Source organism: Elephantulus edwardii, unplaced genomic scaffold, assembly GCF_000299155.1.
Source record: "Elephantulus edwardii isolate Elephantulus edwardi_28Jun2011 unplaced genomic scaffold, EleEdw1.0 scaffold00212, whole genome shotgun sequence".
In the NCBI taxonomy this organism is placed as follows: Eukaryota; Metazoa; Chordata; class Mammalia; order Macroscelidea; family Macroscelididae; genus Elephantulus; species Elephantulus edwardii.
Window position 1 is genome coordinate 5,093,476 of NW_006399962.1, and position 17,187 is coordinate 5,110,662.

Here is a 17,187-nt window from a genome sequence, read left to right on the forward strand (position 1 = left end):
AGAAAATAGATGAATGGGACCTTCTAAGAATCAAATCCCTATGCACATCCAAAAACTTCTCCAACAGGGTAGAAAGGGAAGCCACAGACTGGGAAAAAAATATTTGGTAATGACATGTCAGACAAGGGACTTATATCTAGAATTTATAAAATACTTGAGCACCACAACCAGATAAAGGTAAACAACCCAATTGAAAAATGGGCACATGATATGAACAGATACTTCATCAAAAAAGACATTCAGGTAGCCAACAAACACATGAAGACGTGTTCAAAATACCCAGCTCTAAGAGAGATGCAAATCAAAACAACTATGAGACATAATCTCACCCCAGCAAGAATAGCAAAATTTACAGATCATGAAACACAAATGCTGACAAGGTTGTGGACAAACTGGAACCCTTATTCACTGTTGGTGGGAGTATAAAATGGTGCAACCACTGTGGAAGGCTGTATGGCGCTTTCTCAAAAAGTTGGAAGTAGAAGTACCATTTGACCCAGCAGTTCCACTACTGGGAATATATCCTAAAGAAACCATAACTGCCACACAAGCAGATATATGCACACCCATGTTTACTGCGGCTTTGTTCACAATAGTAAAGAGTTGGAAACAACCCAAGTGTTAATGCACTTGGGAAAGGATAGAGAAGCTCTTTTATATTCACACAATGAAATACTATGCTACATTGAAAAACAAGAAACTCATAAAATATTATACAAAATGTGTGACCCTGGAGGACATTATGCTGGGTGACATATCTCTGTCACAGAAGGACAAATAGTGCTTAGTGCCATTGTTGTAAAATGAGACTGTCATTGGGGCTGAGGGGGAGACGGAGAAAGAGAGTATAGATAATGTATACTGCATGGAAACAGATGAAGAAGAGAAATGTTTAAAAGGGATATATGATTAGGTGGTATTGTCATGATAGCAGCCCAGAAGGAAGGCTGAGCAGTGGAATGGACTTGGGGGGAGGGATTGTATAACAATGAAAGAATTTTTCTTTTACTTTTCAAAGAGAAGAGTGAACTGGGGGGGAGGGGGCGGGCAGGGAGAAAAGTGCAACAATGAATGAATTGAAAACAGTCTCTGTAAACTTTCATTAAAATAAAAAAAATAGTTGATCACTGTTCTTTGAATTTTGTGTCAAAAAGTTCTATCAGACTTTGACTTCAGGAAATCATTGATTCTGTGTTTGGTTCTTTTTTTTTTTTCACAGCTTGCTTTGATTTTTTGGAGGGTAGGAGATAGTCTACTTCTTCGATGTTATTGCTGTGACAGAGTTTTTCTTATCTTGTGCCCTATCAGTTCCTGGGTCAACTAATCTTGGCTGGGGAGCTCAATACTCCAGGGGAGATAAGGGCATGTTGCCTTGCATGAATAGCTATCTGTTCCTTGGGCTCACAGGAAGACTTGCTTTGTTTGAGAAGCTCAACACTCCAGAAAGGAAGGGGAGGAGGACAACTCATCCTGTGTATAGTCCTTCCTCTCCGGTCCTGTTGCAAAATTCACTGGAGCTGCAAAGTCTGCTGTGAAGTGAACTTTTTCTACCTCTGGTCTTTATTCTCTGGTCCCTCACCTGGTGGGAATGCTTACCATGGCTGGGGAGCCACCCAGAAGGAAATGGAGGAGAATTCATCTGATTTAGTTCCTTTCTCTCTGACATTACAGCTAAGTTTTGTGGGACTGCAGAGCCCACCAGGAAGGAAACTAGTTCTGCCTGTCTTGGGGATGATGGGAAGATCACTCAAGCTTGAGATCACCCTGAAAAGGGAACTCCAGGAGAACTCACCCTATTTCTATTCTTTCCTCTCTGTCCCTGCAGCAGCAAAATTCTCTGTGGCTATTGATACCCTTTGGAATAGAACATGCCCCTGTTCGGAAGCTGCTCAGAGTTTCAGTCTGTGGCAGCTCACCTGAAGAACTTGCCTTGTTTCTGTTCCTTTCTTTCTGGTCCTGTAGCAGCAAAGTTGTCTGTGGGTATAGAGTCTCCCTTGGAAGGGAACTCACTCTGCCCCTATCCAACTTTTGAAGAAAGTGTGGAGCTTCCTTAAAGGAAGACTTCTTGTTTTCTGATTGCATCCCCCTTTCCTGAAGTCTATTTTCTCCTTGGTCTGTGGAGTGGCGTGGCCACGTTTCCCAACTGTTTTCACCACTCCCTCTGACAGTTCTGGATCCTTGTCTCTGATCTTCTGCTCCAGAAGATGTGGCTGCTGTTTGCTGAAGACTTCCAGTTGAGGTACTTGACTAGTATAGGAGGATAATGTCCTAGCTGAGAGTGATATCTTGGCTGGATATGAGGCCTTTGAGATTGAAGCAGGTGCAGAGTGTAAAAGTCATCCTTCTCCTGCTGCTGGCTGCCTCTCCCAGGCCACTACCTTCTAGGAAGGGCTGGGTAAAATTGTAGGAGGAGAGACGGGTAGTTCCTCTTTTGCTGCTGGCTACCTGAGGAAAATGGTGACAGGAGAAACTAGAAGTCCTTTTGCTATTGCTGGCTGCCTGTCCCAAGCCCTGAGATGATAATTCTTGGTATCTTTCTTCTTTATTGAACTTCTATCCATCAGGGGGGATAAATTTCTTTCTGAGCCTTGCTATACAATGCTGGCACATACAAAGAAGATAATGGAGGTGGCCATGGGGGTCAAAAGGAGTTCTGAGAGATATAGGTGATGGGCATGTTTATGCGTCAGTGGAAGACTATAACGTACCCACTCAATAGCTTTATCTTGTTGTTAGGGACTGTTACTCCTACAATGATGCAAAGTGACAGTATAAACAACAGATGGAAAACTTACCCTATCCTGCATTATCATCATCACAACTCCACCATACTCAAGGCCTTTGTTGCAATCATTATGTCAGTTCATCTCCTTATGGATCTTCCTCTTTTTTGCTAACTTTCTAGGTTTCCTAGCATATTGTCTTTCTTTCAAGATTTAGCCTTCCTGACAACAGGTCTAAATTAGGGAGATACATTTAATTAATCAGCATTTTATTTATCCTGGATTTTGCTAATAAACAAAAGATATCTTTGATTAAAAAGATATTTTAACAAAACATATTCTGTGTTTGGATTTAGTTCTATTCCCTCAAGATAAATCTATTTGCAGAGAAAACATCTCCCAAAGAGGCTGAAATGACTTTACTTTTAAAGCATTTTAACCTCTATTGTTAGATATATACAGAGAACTTTTTAAATGTTGCTTTTCTTTTTTTTTAATGATGCCAATTTTAAATACATCTTTCTTTGAGACATTGCATTTTGCACTTATAATACAGTGATAATAAAGTGCAATGTTAATTCCTTTCCCTCTACACATTCCATATTCAAGTATTGAGAATGCACAGAAATTTAGTCTAGCAGTTTAGACTTTTCAACTGCGGTGTGCTACAAATTTGGGTCCTTCAAAATTTTTTAACTGTGAGACAATGAATGCTATAAAGTATGCAGATTGCTTTAGTCAACCTCTTCAATGGTGGGTCCAGAAGAGGCACCACCAGATGGAGGAGCTCCACCACCAGGGAAGCCACCAGGCATGCCTCCGTGCATGCCTCCAGCGCTCTGGTACAGCTTGGTGATGATGGGGTTGCAGACCTTCTCTAGTTCCTTCTGCTGATACTCAAATTCCTCCTTTTCTGCAGTCTGATTCTTATCAAGCAAGTTGATAATTTCATTGCACTTGTCAAGGATCTTCTGCTTGTCCTCGTCATTGATCTTGCATTGAAGCTTTTCATCTTCAACTGTTGCTCTCATATTAAATGCGTAATACTCAAGGGAATTCTTAGAAGACACCTTATCTCTTTGCTTCTCATCTTCAGCTTTGTACTTCTCAGCCTCCTGGACCATTCGTTCAATGTCTTCCTTACTCAAGCGGCCCTTATCATTGATGATGGTAATCTTGTTTTCTTTCCCAGTGCTCTTCTCAACAGCAGAAACATTAAGGATATCATTGGCATCAATATCAAATGTGACTTCAATCTGAGGAACACCACGAGGTACAGGTGGTATCCCAGTGAGCTCAAACTTGCCAAGCAGGTTGTTATCTTTGGTCATGGCATGCTCACCTTCATAAACCTGAATGAGTACACCAGGCTGGTTGTCAGAGTAGGTTGTAAAGGTTTGCGTCTGCTTGGTAGGAATGGTTGTATTCCGCTTGATGAGGACAGTCATGACTTCACCAGCAGTTTCAATACCAAGAGAAAGTGGAGTGACATCCAGGAGCAGCAAATCTTGAACATTTTCAGATTTGTTTCCAGAGAGAATGGCCGCCTGGACAGCTGCACCATAAGCAACAGCCTCATCTGGGTTGATGCTCTTGTTCAACTCCTTTCCATTGAAGAAATCCTGAAGAAGCTTCTGAATCTTGGGAATTCTGGTAGAACCACCCACCAGGACAATATCATGGATCTGTGATTTGTCTAGCTTAGCATCCCTCAGAGCTTTCTCCACAGGGTCCAGAGTGCCACGGAAAAGATCACCATTCAATTCTTCAAAGCGGGCTCGGGTAATGGAAGTATAGAAGTCGATTCCCTCATACAGTGAATCTATCTCAATACTGGCCTGGGTGCTGGAAGAAAGTGTGCGCTTTGCACATTCACAAGCAGTGCGGAGGCATCTGACAGCCCTCTTGTTTTCACTGATGTCTTTCTTATGCTTGCGCTTGAACTCTGCAATGAAATGGTTGACCATTCTGTTGTCAAAGTCTTCTCCACCCAAGTGGGTGTCTCCAGCTGTAGACTTGACCTCAAATATCCCATCTTCAATAGTGAGGATTGACACATCAAAAGTGCCACCTCCTAAGTCGAAGATGAGCACGTTCCTTTCAGCACCTACCTTTTTGTCCAGACCATAAGCAATAGCAGCAGCAGTTGGCTCATTGATGATTCGGAGGACATTGAGGCCAGCAATGGTTCCAGCATCTTTGGTAGCCTGGCACTGAGAATCATTGAAGTAGGCTGGTACAGTGACAACAGCATTGGTAACAGTCTTCCCAAGGTAGGCTTCTGCAATTTCCTTCATCTTTGTGAGAACCATAGAGGACACCTCCTCTGGATAGAAACTTTTGGTCTCTCCTTTATAGTCTACTTGGACCTTGGGCCTGCCTGCATCGTTCACCACCATGAAGGGCCAGTGTTTCATATCAGACTGCACAACAGCATCATCAAATCTTCGTCCAATGAGACGTTTGGCATCGAATATACTGTGTTAGTAGGATTCATTGCAACTGGATTCTTTGCCGCATCGCCAATCAGTCGTTCGGTATCGGTAAATGTGACATAGCTTGGCATGGTTCGGTTGCCTTGATCATTTGCAATGATCTCCACCTACCCCTACACAGGAGTAGGTGGTGCCAAGATCAATGCCAACCGCAGGGCCCTTGGACATGGTTGCTTAGTGAAAGTCTCAGGTGGTGGAGAGGGGAAAAAACCGTACCTCCAGTCTGCCGCTGCGCTAAATGAGCAAATGTTGCTTTTCTTGACATCAGTTTTATACATGTTCTTCTCTGTTCTATTACCAATCCAGATATCTTGTATAGATTTTACACTAGTATTTTTATACTTAAGTGAATATATATTTACAGATGACATCTTGATTCCCATCTTCTCACGTTTTCTGCCCATTTCTCTTAAAACTTTCTTACTTTTTTATTATTGATCTGAACTAATGGAGCTCTCATTAATGGCTTAATATGTAGATGTTGCACTGCTAACTCAAAGGCTAGACTTCTCTGGTGATTGGAACTGATCAGTGACTCTGGGAGAAAGACAACCTATTTTGTCTTGCTCAGTTTGTTGTTGTTACATGCCATTGAGCCAAGTATGACCCACAGCAAATCTGAATCCTCCCTAATCCTGTGCTATCCTCATCATCTATGATATACTTGAACCTATTGCAGAAGTCACTGTGTTAATCTGGCTGGTTTAGGGTCTTCCTCTCTTTCACTGACCCCTCACCTTTCCAAGCATGATGTCCCTTCCCAAGGACATTAGCTGTTTAGTCCCACCTAACAACATATCCAATGAATGTGAGGTGATGCTTTACCATCCTTGCCTCTAAGGAGCACTCTGGCTGCACTCTATCCAAGACATATGTGTTTATTCTTTTTCAGTTCATGTGACAGTCAATACTCTCCTCCAATACCACAACTCAAAGACATTAATCCTTCTGTCATCCTTGTTCAGTCTAGCTCTTAGATGCTTCACAGGTGATTGAAAATATTATGGCTTGAATGAGGTTCATCTTAGTCTTTACATTGACATCATTGTCCTTTAAGATTTTGGAGATGTCTCTGACAGCAGACTTTTTAAATGCTATATGTTTCTTACTTTACTGACTGCTGATACCAAAGGTGCTGACTGTAGATACAACTAAGGCGAAATCTTTGATAATGTCAATATTTTCCCCTTCTTTTGTGATATTGCTTATTGGTCCAATGATGAGGATTTTTTCCTTCTTGATGTTGAGATGTAATCTCAAAATTGTCAAAATATTGCAGACTATAGTCCTTGATCTTCTGTAGCAAGCTTCTGAAGTCCTTCTTGCTTTCAGCAAATAAGGTTATGTCATCTGCATAATACAGGTTGTTGATGAGTTTTCTTTCAATCTTGATGTCACATTAGTCTTCTTATAGTACAACTTCTCAAATTACTTGCTCATCTGTGTAATTTACAGCCTTGGACATCTAATGGAAGGTCATCTGTGAGTTGGTGCTGACTTGATGGTGATGAGTTTTGAGTGTTTTTGAATGTTAGCGTAATCCCACAAGCCCATCTCCAAAGCTAGGAACTGCTCAGTTGTTGTGGATTCTCCCTTTCTTCGATTTTCAGTTTTCATCTGTTTTGGGGGCTCTCATTCATTTATTTGCTTAATCTCTCATTTGCTCTTATATCTTCTCATTTTTGCTCTATCGCACAAGAGTTATAGTCCAAACAACATTGTCTAGACTTTAAGTGGTCCTGGTGGAATATTTGAAGGCAAAGGGAGGAATGAATGTGCTATGTCTCTTCTCTCTGTTACTGATAGTCTTCCAGCAGCAGGAGACAGGCAAGAGTTCCATTACCATCAACAGTAATCCTCAAAGGTAACAATGAGTGATCATTTGACAAATTTGACAGTGTCAGTAGCAAGTGGCTAAGGATTCCAAGCCTTTTTGGCAGTTTGAGTAATTAGAGGTTTCAATAACAGTAATGATTTAAAATAGAATTTGCTTTTAGTGTGTTGTTGGGTTGCTGAAATACCAGTCTCCTATCCCAAAGGCACTTGGTTCAAATCCACCAGCCATCCCTTTAATTCTTCAGTCCTCAGGGTAATAGGGCTTCTGAGAGTAAAAAAAAAAATTTCTGGATTTCTTTTCAATGTTCCATTTTCTCCTCTGTCATTCTGTTCAATATTTCTCTATTTCAGTAATAACTACTCTCAATTTGATATATTAAGTCCCAATTTTCTTTATCTAAAAACCTGAGAACACTTTGTAGTCTTTGTTGTTGTATACCATCAAGTTAAAACTGACTCATAGCTGATCCTCCAGTGGCTTTTCAGAGGAAGTAAATTGCATGGAAGTAGACTGCCCATCCTTCTCCCACTGAGCAGCCACTGGATTTGAACCATGTGTCTTTGGGTTGGCAGTATGATTCCTTACCACTAAGCCACCAGAGTTCTACCAGAGAGCACTTTAGTAATGTATATATAGTCTGTTTTTTAAAATTTTCTATCCCCATTGTGATAGCTATACTAGGCAACTGTTTAAACTTATTTTGTGATATGTTTCATTTATCTTCATTTTATGTATTTTCAGTTCCTAAATCACTTTAGCTTAGTATAATAAAACATTTATTTGCTTTAGCTTAATATAGAATGCACTGAATAGTTTGGACCCTACTTTTTTTGTATTTTCATGCTATCTATATATGGACATTTTTCCTATGAAGTATTGAACTTCTCGCTGTTACTCAAATGCAGTAAGATTTTAATGTTCCTCTCTTTGAAAGTACTATTCTACGATTATTCTTCTGGGGAAACACTTGAAGATCAACTTGAATGTCAGCTAGTTGCAATCTTTTCCAATTTCTTGGCATATTGTTGGACTACTTTCTTTATGTTTTGAATTTGTCCTTAACAGACTGAAATACCAAAAATCTTACATAGTAAGTAAGTTTTTAGGAAAGGATACTCTTATTCATCTTTTTTTTTTCTCAAAATTTGGGATAATTCCTATCATTTAAAAAATTGGGTTTATAAAATGCTTTAAACTTTTTATTGTGACTTGGATGAAAGATACATAGTAGTTTTCCATGCAACAATTCAAATATATTTGTTTCAGGTTGCATGATTGCAACCCCACAATGTACCAGCATTCTTCCCAATTTCCAGTCATCCCTCTTTCCTATCCCTTCTGACATACTGAGTTTTATTTTGGGGCAAATGCTGCCATTTTGATCTTGTATGGTAGGTTACTATTAGGAATGTATTCCTATTGTTTGGCCAAAGCTAGACCGTGGAGGTGAGTTCTGTTCCAGGTTCGAAGAGTGTGTAAAGCCACAGTATTGGGTGTTCCATTTGTCTCTATCAGAGCAGTAAGACTTGTCTTTTCTATTACTTCTGTTTTGTTCCATATCTGTCTTGACCCTTTGTAGCACTCCTTCTGTAATATCTTTCAAAGTGGTTGGTAGTGGTTTGGGGCACCACTCAGTTCTTGCTGTTTCAAATTTGTGGAGAATGAGGTTTACATGGTACTTTAGTCCTTTCAACTAAAATATCTTTCATTTTCTTCACTCTTCTTATCTCTCAGTGGCAACTCAGAAACTTGCTTGGCCCAAGGACCCCTCTTTCTCCAGCCCTCGCCGCCCCACTGCCACACTTGCCTCTGTCCTCTGCTAGGCTTCAAATTTGTTTTTTTTTTTTTTGAAGATGGAATCAGAATTAACTCATAGCTGACCCTTTAGTGAGTTTTCAGAAGCTGTAAATTGCATAGGAAAAGATTAGCTATCTGTCTGCCCAAAAGCAGCTAGTAGATTTGAACCTGCTTTTGGCTTGCAGCACAACTCTTTATCACTAGGCCAATAGAGCTCCCTAGGCATTTAGAAAGAGCTTTATAAAGATTTCTTAATTTATCAACACATTATCTCTCATGGATGTTAAAGCCTTACATGCTGTTATGGACTCACAATTTTTCTATACATATCTTTGAAGGCTTGTTTCACTTGTTGGTTTCTCAGGGTATAAATGAAGGGATTCAATAGGGGAGCAACCGATGTAATAAGCACTGCTACTCCCTTGTTGAAGGCAACTCCTTCTTTTGCTGAGGGTTTAATGTAAATGAAAATGCAGCTGCCGTAAGAGATGGAGATTACAATCATGTGGGAAGAACATGTAGAAAAGGCCTTCTTTCTTTGTTGTGATGATGGGATCTTCATAATAGTTTTGATGATATAAGTATATGAAAGTACCACTAAGACCAGGGTGATCACCAAAGTTACAATTGCTAAGATAAAGTCAATCAACTCCAAGAGGCTGGTGTCAGAGCAGGAGATCTCCATGAGGGGCCCATAGTCACAGTAAAAATGATTCAGTTCATTGGAGGCACAGAAATCTAACTGGCTTGTTAGAATGATTGGGGATAAGATGATTAGGAAACCACTAAGCCAAGAGCAGAGAACCAGTTGAGTGCAGACTCTGCTGCTCATGATGGTTGTGTAATGCAGAGGTTTGCAGATTGCCACATAGCGGTCATAGGACATGGCAGCCAGAAGGTAAAATTCTGTGGCCCCAAGAAATATGGCAAAGAAATACTGAGTGAAGCATCCAGCAAAGCTGATAGCCTTATTACCTGTTAGAACACTGCACAGGAACCTTGGAATGAAAATAGTAGTGAAAGAAATTTCTAAGAAGGAGAAATTCCGAAGGAAGAAATACATAGGGGTCTGAAGATGGGAGTCCAGTAGTGTGAGGGTGATGATTGTCAAGTTGCCCATGATGCTGAATATGTAGGTCAGGAACAGGAAGATGAAAATCATGATCTGAAGTCCTGGGTTGTCTGTAAATCCTAGCAGGATAAACTCAGTCAACGAAGTTTGATTTTTCATGCTTACTCTTTGTTTCACTGTAATAAAAAGAAGGAAATTAGTGATGAATGCAGAATAGGATCTCAGGAGGTCAGAGTGGAGTCTGGTATACAAAATCAACTCATGCACACTTCCTTTCCAGACTGCTGGTACCAAGGGTGTGAATTGTGGATCCAAATAAGATGATGCTTTTGACAATTTTAATCTCCTCTCCATCTGTCATGATGTTGCCTATCAGTCCAGTGGTAAGAATCTTTGTTTTCTTGAAAATCAGATGCAATCCATCCCAAAGTCTGTATTCCTTGATCTTCTACAACAAGGGCATAAAGACCTCCTCACTTTCAGCAAGCAAGGCTGTGTTATCTGCATAATGCAGGTTATTAATGAGTCTCCCTCTAACCCTGATGCTACGCTCCTCTTCATAGAGACCAGCTGCTCGAATATTTTGCCCAGCATATATATTGAACAGGTATATATAGAAAATAACAATCCTAACATACTATCTTCTTAATTTTAAACCATATAATATTCCCCTGCTCTGTTTGCATGACAGCCTTGCTTCATTGGATCCACAATTAACACCCTTGGTATGAGAAGTCAGGAAACAAGGAGATACAGTGCACTGCGAAAATCTGCAGTTAGGGACTTTTCCAAATTATTGAGGAACAGTGACGTCAGTTTGAGGACTAAGGTGTGTCTGATTCAGGATACAGTCTTTCTGATCATTTTCTATGCATCTGAGAGCTGGACAATGAATAAGGATGACAGAAAAAGAACGGACACCTTTGAGCTGTAGTGTTTGAGAAGAGCACTGAACACCCCCTGTATGGTGAAGAAAAAGAAATGTCTTGGAGAGGGTGCAGCTGGAGTGCTCTTTGGAGGCAAGAATGATGAGACTTTGCCTCACATACTTTGGGCATGTTGCTAGGAGGGGCTATTCCTTGAAGAGGGACTTAATGCTAGGAGAGATGGAGGCTCGGCAAAGGAGAGGAAGACCCTCAGCCAGGTGGATTGACATGGTGATTGCTGCAATGGGTTCTTGTGTGTCAGAAAATGTGAGGATGAAGCAGGATAGGACAGGGTTCAGATCTTAAGGGTTGCCATGACTAGACTTGACAGCACCTAGCAACTAACACTTCCTTTATCAATGTTATATTATATTTGAATTAACTTTTTGGAAAGAATGGTTCTTTAGTTCAGAAGTGCTATGAAATTTTTGACAGATACTTCTTGTGCAAGGACTATTTATATTCCATCCATAAAATGATAAAAGCATTTTAGGTAATACTCTGCTTTGTCTGCTATTTACTTTCTTGTACCAAGTCACTGTTTTCATTTTTTTTTTTAAATTTTGTACTGGTTTACTTACAAAGGTTTTATGTGGTTTTTTTTTTTGTTTGTTGTTTTTTCACTATTGCAGTCAGCAGAGAACCATCCATTGCAGGTATATACTTGACTCAATATTTGGACACCTTTTTTGAGATCATACTTTGCAAGACCATAGAAATCTAGCTGACATCTATATGTTATGCTTTGAAATGTTAATGATAAATGTTTACTATCTTATACTAGCATATGCCATAAAAACACAATAGCAATGTAATGGAATTATAGGATAAAATTCCAATTTTGGCTCACTCAGTAGTTCTGAACTCCAGTGATCTACTAATAAGGAGTTGGGCTGCCAACTCAAAAACATGCAGTTCAAATCTACCCACTGTTCCATGAGAGGATGGGCAATCTCCTTCTGTGAAACTTACTGCCTTTGAAAACCTGCTGAAAGGCCAGCTATGAGTTGATTCTGACTCAGTGGTACATAACAACAAGAAGAAGGAATTCTCGTCAATCACTCCTTATATTGGCTTAAAATTGTCTTCTTTCTTACTCTTTCTAGTTTTTCTGCATACTTCATGCCATTCTTGCTCTTTTAAAGAGAACAGTGTTAACAATTCTTTTTAAAAGTTTCTTACAATTATTTTTTAAAAAATTTTAAACTGGTTTACCTACAATGTTTCTTTACATTGCCCCTCATGCTGGATTCCCCGCAAACCCCCTCTCCACCCATCAAACCAAGTCATCCCATGATTACCTTCCTTCCATACCCACCCCTCTGCTCCCCACTTTCCCTCCTTAGATCCCCATACACATTTTACTAGTTACCTATATCTACAATAATGGCCTTATACAGTATTTGTCCTTATGGGAGTGAGTTCACTTAGCATAATGCTTCCCAATCCGTCCCAAGTTAGGTAGTGATGCATGCTGTGTGATATTCTATTGTGTGAATATACCATAACATGGAAACAGCCCAAATGTCCAACCACAGTCATATACTAACAATTATTAATTCATTACACATAAAATTGCAAATGACCTTTAGATCACTTGATGTGTTCTCCCATGCAACAAGTTTTAGGTAGAGATCTTTTTTTCCTTCTTGTTGTCCAACCTTTGTGGAATGCTGGCTAATTCTGAATGAAGCATGGGAAATGCAGAGCCTTATTGTGTTTTGAATTCTGCTTTAACATAAACATCATATCTTTTTTCTTTGGCTCGCCTTTTTTCTTTGTTTAAATGTATCTTTCTGGCTGTAGTGATAAGAAAGATTCTATACTAATCTCTTTTTGGGGTGCATAATGTCCTCTGTAGAGGCTGACTTGAAGATAACCTTAGTGCCCAATAACTTTATCTCTGTAACAGCATTGAATATTCCCTTGTGGCAGTAACCTTGGGATGTAAGTATGAAGCAATCATTGGTTATATCAACTTGTAATATGCTCTTGCCAGAAAGTGTTATATGTGGTCAGAAAGTATTGTTACGTCAGTGAAAGTCTCCAATATGCCATATTTTCTTTAGTTTGTATCCACTGCTTCCATTCCTTTTCTCTGAAATTACTCATGTCACTTCACCTTAAAGCAACCTGTAGTGAATACATTTGTTTCTTAAATTGATTTTCATTCTTTCCCCCACCTCTACTCTCTTAGGTGAACTCCCAGAGGGTCTTACCTTTCTCTCTGTCCATAGACTTGAGTTCTACTGTAGTTTGAGTCATCACTGTGCTTGCTTGGATTCAGACATTATTAATCTTTGTAGATCCCAATGCATTGTTACTGAAACCAGAGTCTCTGAAACACTAATAACAACTATTTGAAGAGGTGTAGGATTCAGGAGTCGTTTCTACTAAATGAATTAAAAATTTCTGAATGATAAATTTAATTGTTATATGAATGCTTTTTTTTTTGTTTTCTCCTTTTTAGTATGAGGAACAACCACTTTCTCTGGGACATAAATGTAATCTTAACAAATACAGCAGAGAAGTTTCTTATCCATCCTTTCTCTAATTTTTGAGCAAAAGTCTTTATGACAAAGATCTGTAAAGCATCTCATGTCTAATTGCCTCCTTCAAGATTCTACAGGGAGAGATACATCTAAATTTCATCTAACCAATGTGTCCATCAAACCCTTTATTATATTACTAAATTGATATGTTGTTGTTGTTGTGTGCCATCGAGTTGCTTGCGACTCATAGCGACCCTGTGTACAACAGCCCTAAACTCTGTTCTGTCCTGTGCTAATCTCATTGTCTCTGACACACTCATCCCGATTACCCCAGTCACCAAATCAATCCATCTCCTAGAGGGCCTTAGTTATCATTTATGGTTATCATTTATATCATTTATAGTCCTTAGTTTGTGTATTTCTGACTTGTGGACAACTCTTCTTTGTCCTTTACTCATGCAAGAGTTCTAATTGGTCTTGTGCAACTGATGAAAGAAAACAGAAATGGACTTTTGCAGCTTGGCTTATTTGCAGTGGCTGGAGTCCGTCCCTGAAATAGGAGACCCAGAAGAGCCTTAACAAGCCCTTAATAGCCTGATGCTTCAGATTGGATAATTGGCATTAAGATGGAGCGCCACATACATTTCAAATGCCTTTGCTTGCTGTCATCTTTTAAGAGGTGTCTTTGAAGCTTATTTTAATCCTAAACAAACAAGCCTTTGTTTTGAAATAATTGAACCAACTTCTATTCACAGTGTGCTGTGCATACATCTTTTAAGTATTAAATGGCTGCAAGCCTTTCCTCACACTAAAATATGACTAGAAAGAGTTATTTTCATCTGTTCCAACTGACCTACAACTTCTTTTTTTTTCTCTTTTTTGAGATTTTAATGAAAATTTATACAGAACTTGGATTTCCATTCATTCGTTGACCTACAACTTCTAAAAGACAGTTAAGAACAGAGCTCTTCTGTAACCTGGGGACTATCTGTACTCATATGTTTTACTTGCTTAATTATCTCACTCATTGACATCTATAACTCAATTTTCTTCCCCCTCTGTTCACTTGTTTTGATTTTTGAGATGCTATACAATTTTTCCCTCTAGAAATTCACCTTAAGGCATTTTAATGATTCATGACTTTAGAAAGATAATAATACTACAGCTTTTGAAATTTGAGAACATACTTACTCTGTTTAATCCAGATCGTTTCCATAGGGTTTTAATCATAACTATTTTAAACTGTGAATCAAAGATTACAGGTTAGGTGGGACTAATTTTGAACATCTTTTCTGTGTACCTTAAATCATACCCTGATATATGCCATCACAAAATTATGTAAACTTTCATAGGTTATTTTTTTAGTAAATAAATAGAATACAATTCTTTCCCTCTCTTATCAGTCTGCTTTGGACAATTGTCAGAAGGGCTTCCTATACTAGTTGAAAAATGTTTAGAAAATGACATCCAGAAAGATGTTATACTACATAAGCAGATGAAATATATACTACATAAGAAATGAAATAATTACAAGAAAATAATGTGCTTAAAAATCTTATTTCCTTCCTTCTAATTACATCATAAATAGATAGAAGTTGGTGATTTCTAGATATTAGTGTCTTTGAAGGTTCAGTGTCATCCAAAGTGAGAGATTTTATTACATTGTTCAGAGAAAACACAAGGGATTAATTGAGTTAATAACAGTGGTCTCCTGTGATCTATCTTTGGAGGTGCTAATGAGCCTCATTTGTTCACTAGTTGAGATGAACTATAAATGACAAAGGAAAGAGGCTATAGAAAAAATGGAGAAAAAGTTGTATCATCAACTATTCTTGAAGCACGGTCCAAATGTTGGAGTACTTGCCTTATTTATTAGGGCTGACATTGTTATATAAAAACTGACTTAGCATAATGGTTATGTGGAGTTTCCAGGAGAGTTTAGGACTAGAAATCTGGTGAAAATTCAGTCCACAAAACAAAACAAAACAAAACAAAACAAAACAAAACAAAACAGAGGTGTGGTCATAGTTGGAAATTCCATTTCTCTCCTTACCAAGGAAGACTTTTCTGGGAACAGGTGATAAATCTAAAATGTAATGATTGAGATAATGGCAAGAATGAAATTGGAAGGGAGTAGGAAAAGTAATTTGGATTAAAGGAAAAAATTTTGTGGAGAAAAGGGTATTTGGATGTAAAAAATTATCAAGCTCTGGTTCGGGATGCAAGTTAATATTATGTTTGTTTAAAATCATCTTCCTGGAATGATGAATTTTGGTTTTAAATAACATTTCTTTTATAAATGATCATAATGTAAGTGGAGGACATTCTTGATGTTCTCTTTGTTTGAAAACAAAATGTGCTTCTAAAGCCCAAATACTCATCAACAAACAAGGGGATTGAGAAATTGTCGTACATTCACACAATGAAATACTCTGCATGACTAAGGAGCAATGATATCATAAAACACTGTATAACTTGGGAGAGACTAGATAGAGAGCATTTTGCTGAGTGAAATATCTTAGTCACATAAGGACAAATATTGCATAAGGCTAAAATTGTTAAAATAGGAGCTGAGTGAGATGCGTATAAATGTTGAAAAGGGAAATATAGAAGGTGGCCAGAAAAAGGGAGGGGGGGGGGTAAAATCACTGGAATAGCAGAGGTTAGGAGGTGAAAGGAGGGTGAAGTAATGGGAAATGTTTAATGGAGGGTTGAAAAGACGAAGTGATAGAGTTCAGAGGTATTGTACATAGGGTTGCTATAAGTCACTGGCAACTTACAGCTGCATTCAGCACCACCACCAAACTACAATACGAATGATGGTATAAAACATAAAATACTTATATAAAACATGTATATGAATGATTATATGGAAACTAATTAAAAATAAGTAAAATTATTTCTAAATTTCTTCTAAACCTACTAGACTACCTGTGGAAATAACTTGACACAGTATAGTGAAAGGGTCATTGACCTGATACATTTATTACTTTGAGGTAATGACATAATATTTTTGCTCACATTTTCCTGTTGGAAACATAGGTAGCTTTACTTTTAGGGTGACCTTTTACTCAAGGATGTTTGCTATTTAAAACAAAGAAATCTTCTCAAGGTAGCTCAAGTGAAATATTTATGATGGGGACGTGCAAGGTAATGTAATAGTTTCAGTTTTCATGGGAATTGACATTAGGAGCTTTAAGCACCATTGTTATGAACCACTGAGTCAAAATCTATTCATAGCTGACTCACCAGCAAGTTTTCAGAGGCAGTAGAGCATGGAAGGAGATTTCCCATCTTTCTCCTGCAGAGCTGCTGGTACATTTGAACAATGTACCTTTGGTTTGGCAGCACGGCTGCTTATTCTCTTTCTCACAGACCTATGGTTACTCATCTCTTAACCCTAGAAGCCATGTGTCTTTTACTTTTCTTTTTTTTTTTTAAAGTTTATTTATTAATTTTAATGAAGTTTACAGAGACTTAGGATTTCCAGTCATTCATTGTTTCCTTTTCTCCCTGCCCACCCCCTCCCCAAATTTTATTAGTTTTGTGTGTGTACCGTCAAATTGGATCTGACTGGTACAGGAGGAGATTGTCCTTCTTTCTCCAGAAGAGCATCTGGTGGATTTGAACTGCGCACCTCTGGGATTGCAGTGCACCTTCTTGCCACTAGGCCACCAGAGCTCTGATTACACAGATTTTTCAGAACTATACTCATGGTTATGGGGTTTATTAGAGAAATTAACAGGCTATAATCCATGTTGGCAGCAGGATACAATCCTTCAGTCCAGGTAGCTACTCAATCATGGTTGCAGACCCTTTGTCCTTCAGCCTCACAGCTTAGGTCA

The 17,187-nt window shown here is 38.7% G+C and overlaps 1 protein-coding gene and 1 pseudogene across 1 annotated transcript; both read right to left on the bottom strand.

Moving 5' to 3' along the window:
- Positions 1-3,457: 3,457 nt before the first annotated feature.
- Positions 3,458-5,386, bottom strand: LOC102863581 (annotated as a pseudogene).
- Positions 5,387-9,153: 3,767 nt separating this feature from the next.
- On the bottom strand, positions 9,154-10,083 carry LOC102853272 (olfactory receptor 6C4-like). The gene has a single exon (XM_006897691.1). The coding sequence runs from the start codon at positions 10,081-10,083 to the stop codon at positions 9,154-9,156; it is 930 nt and encodes a 309-aa protein (XP_006897753.1).
- Between the last annotated feature and the right edge of the window lie 7,104 nt (positions 10,084-17,187).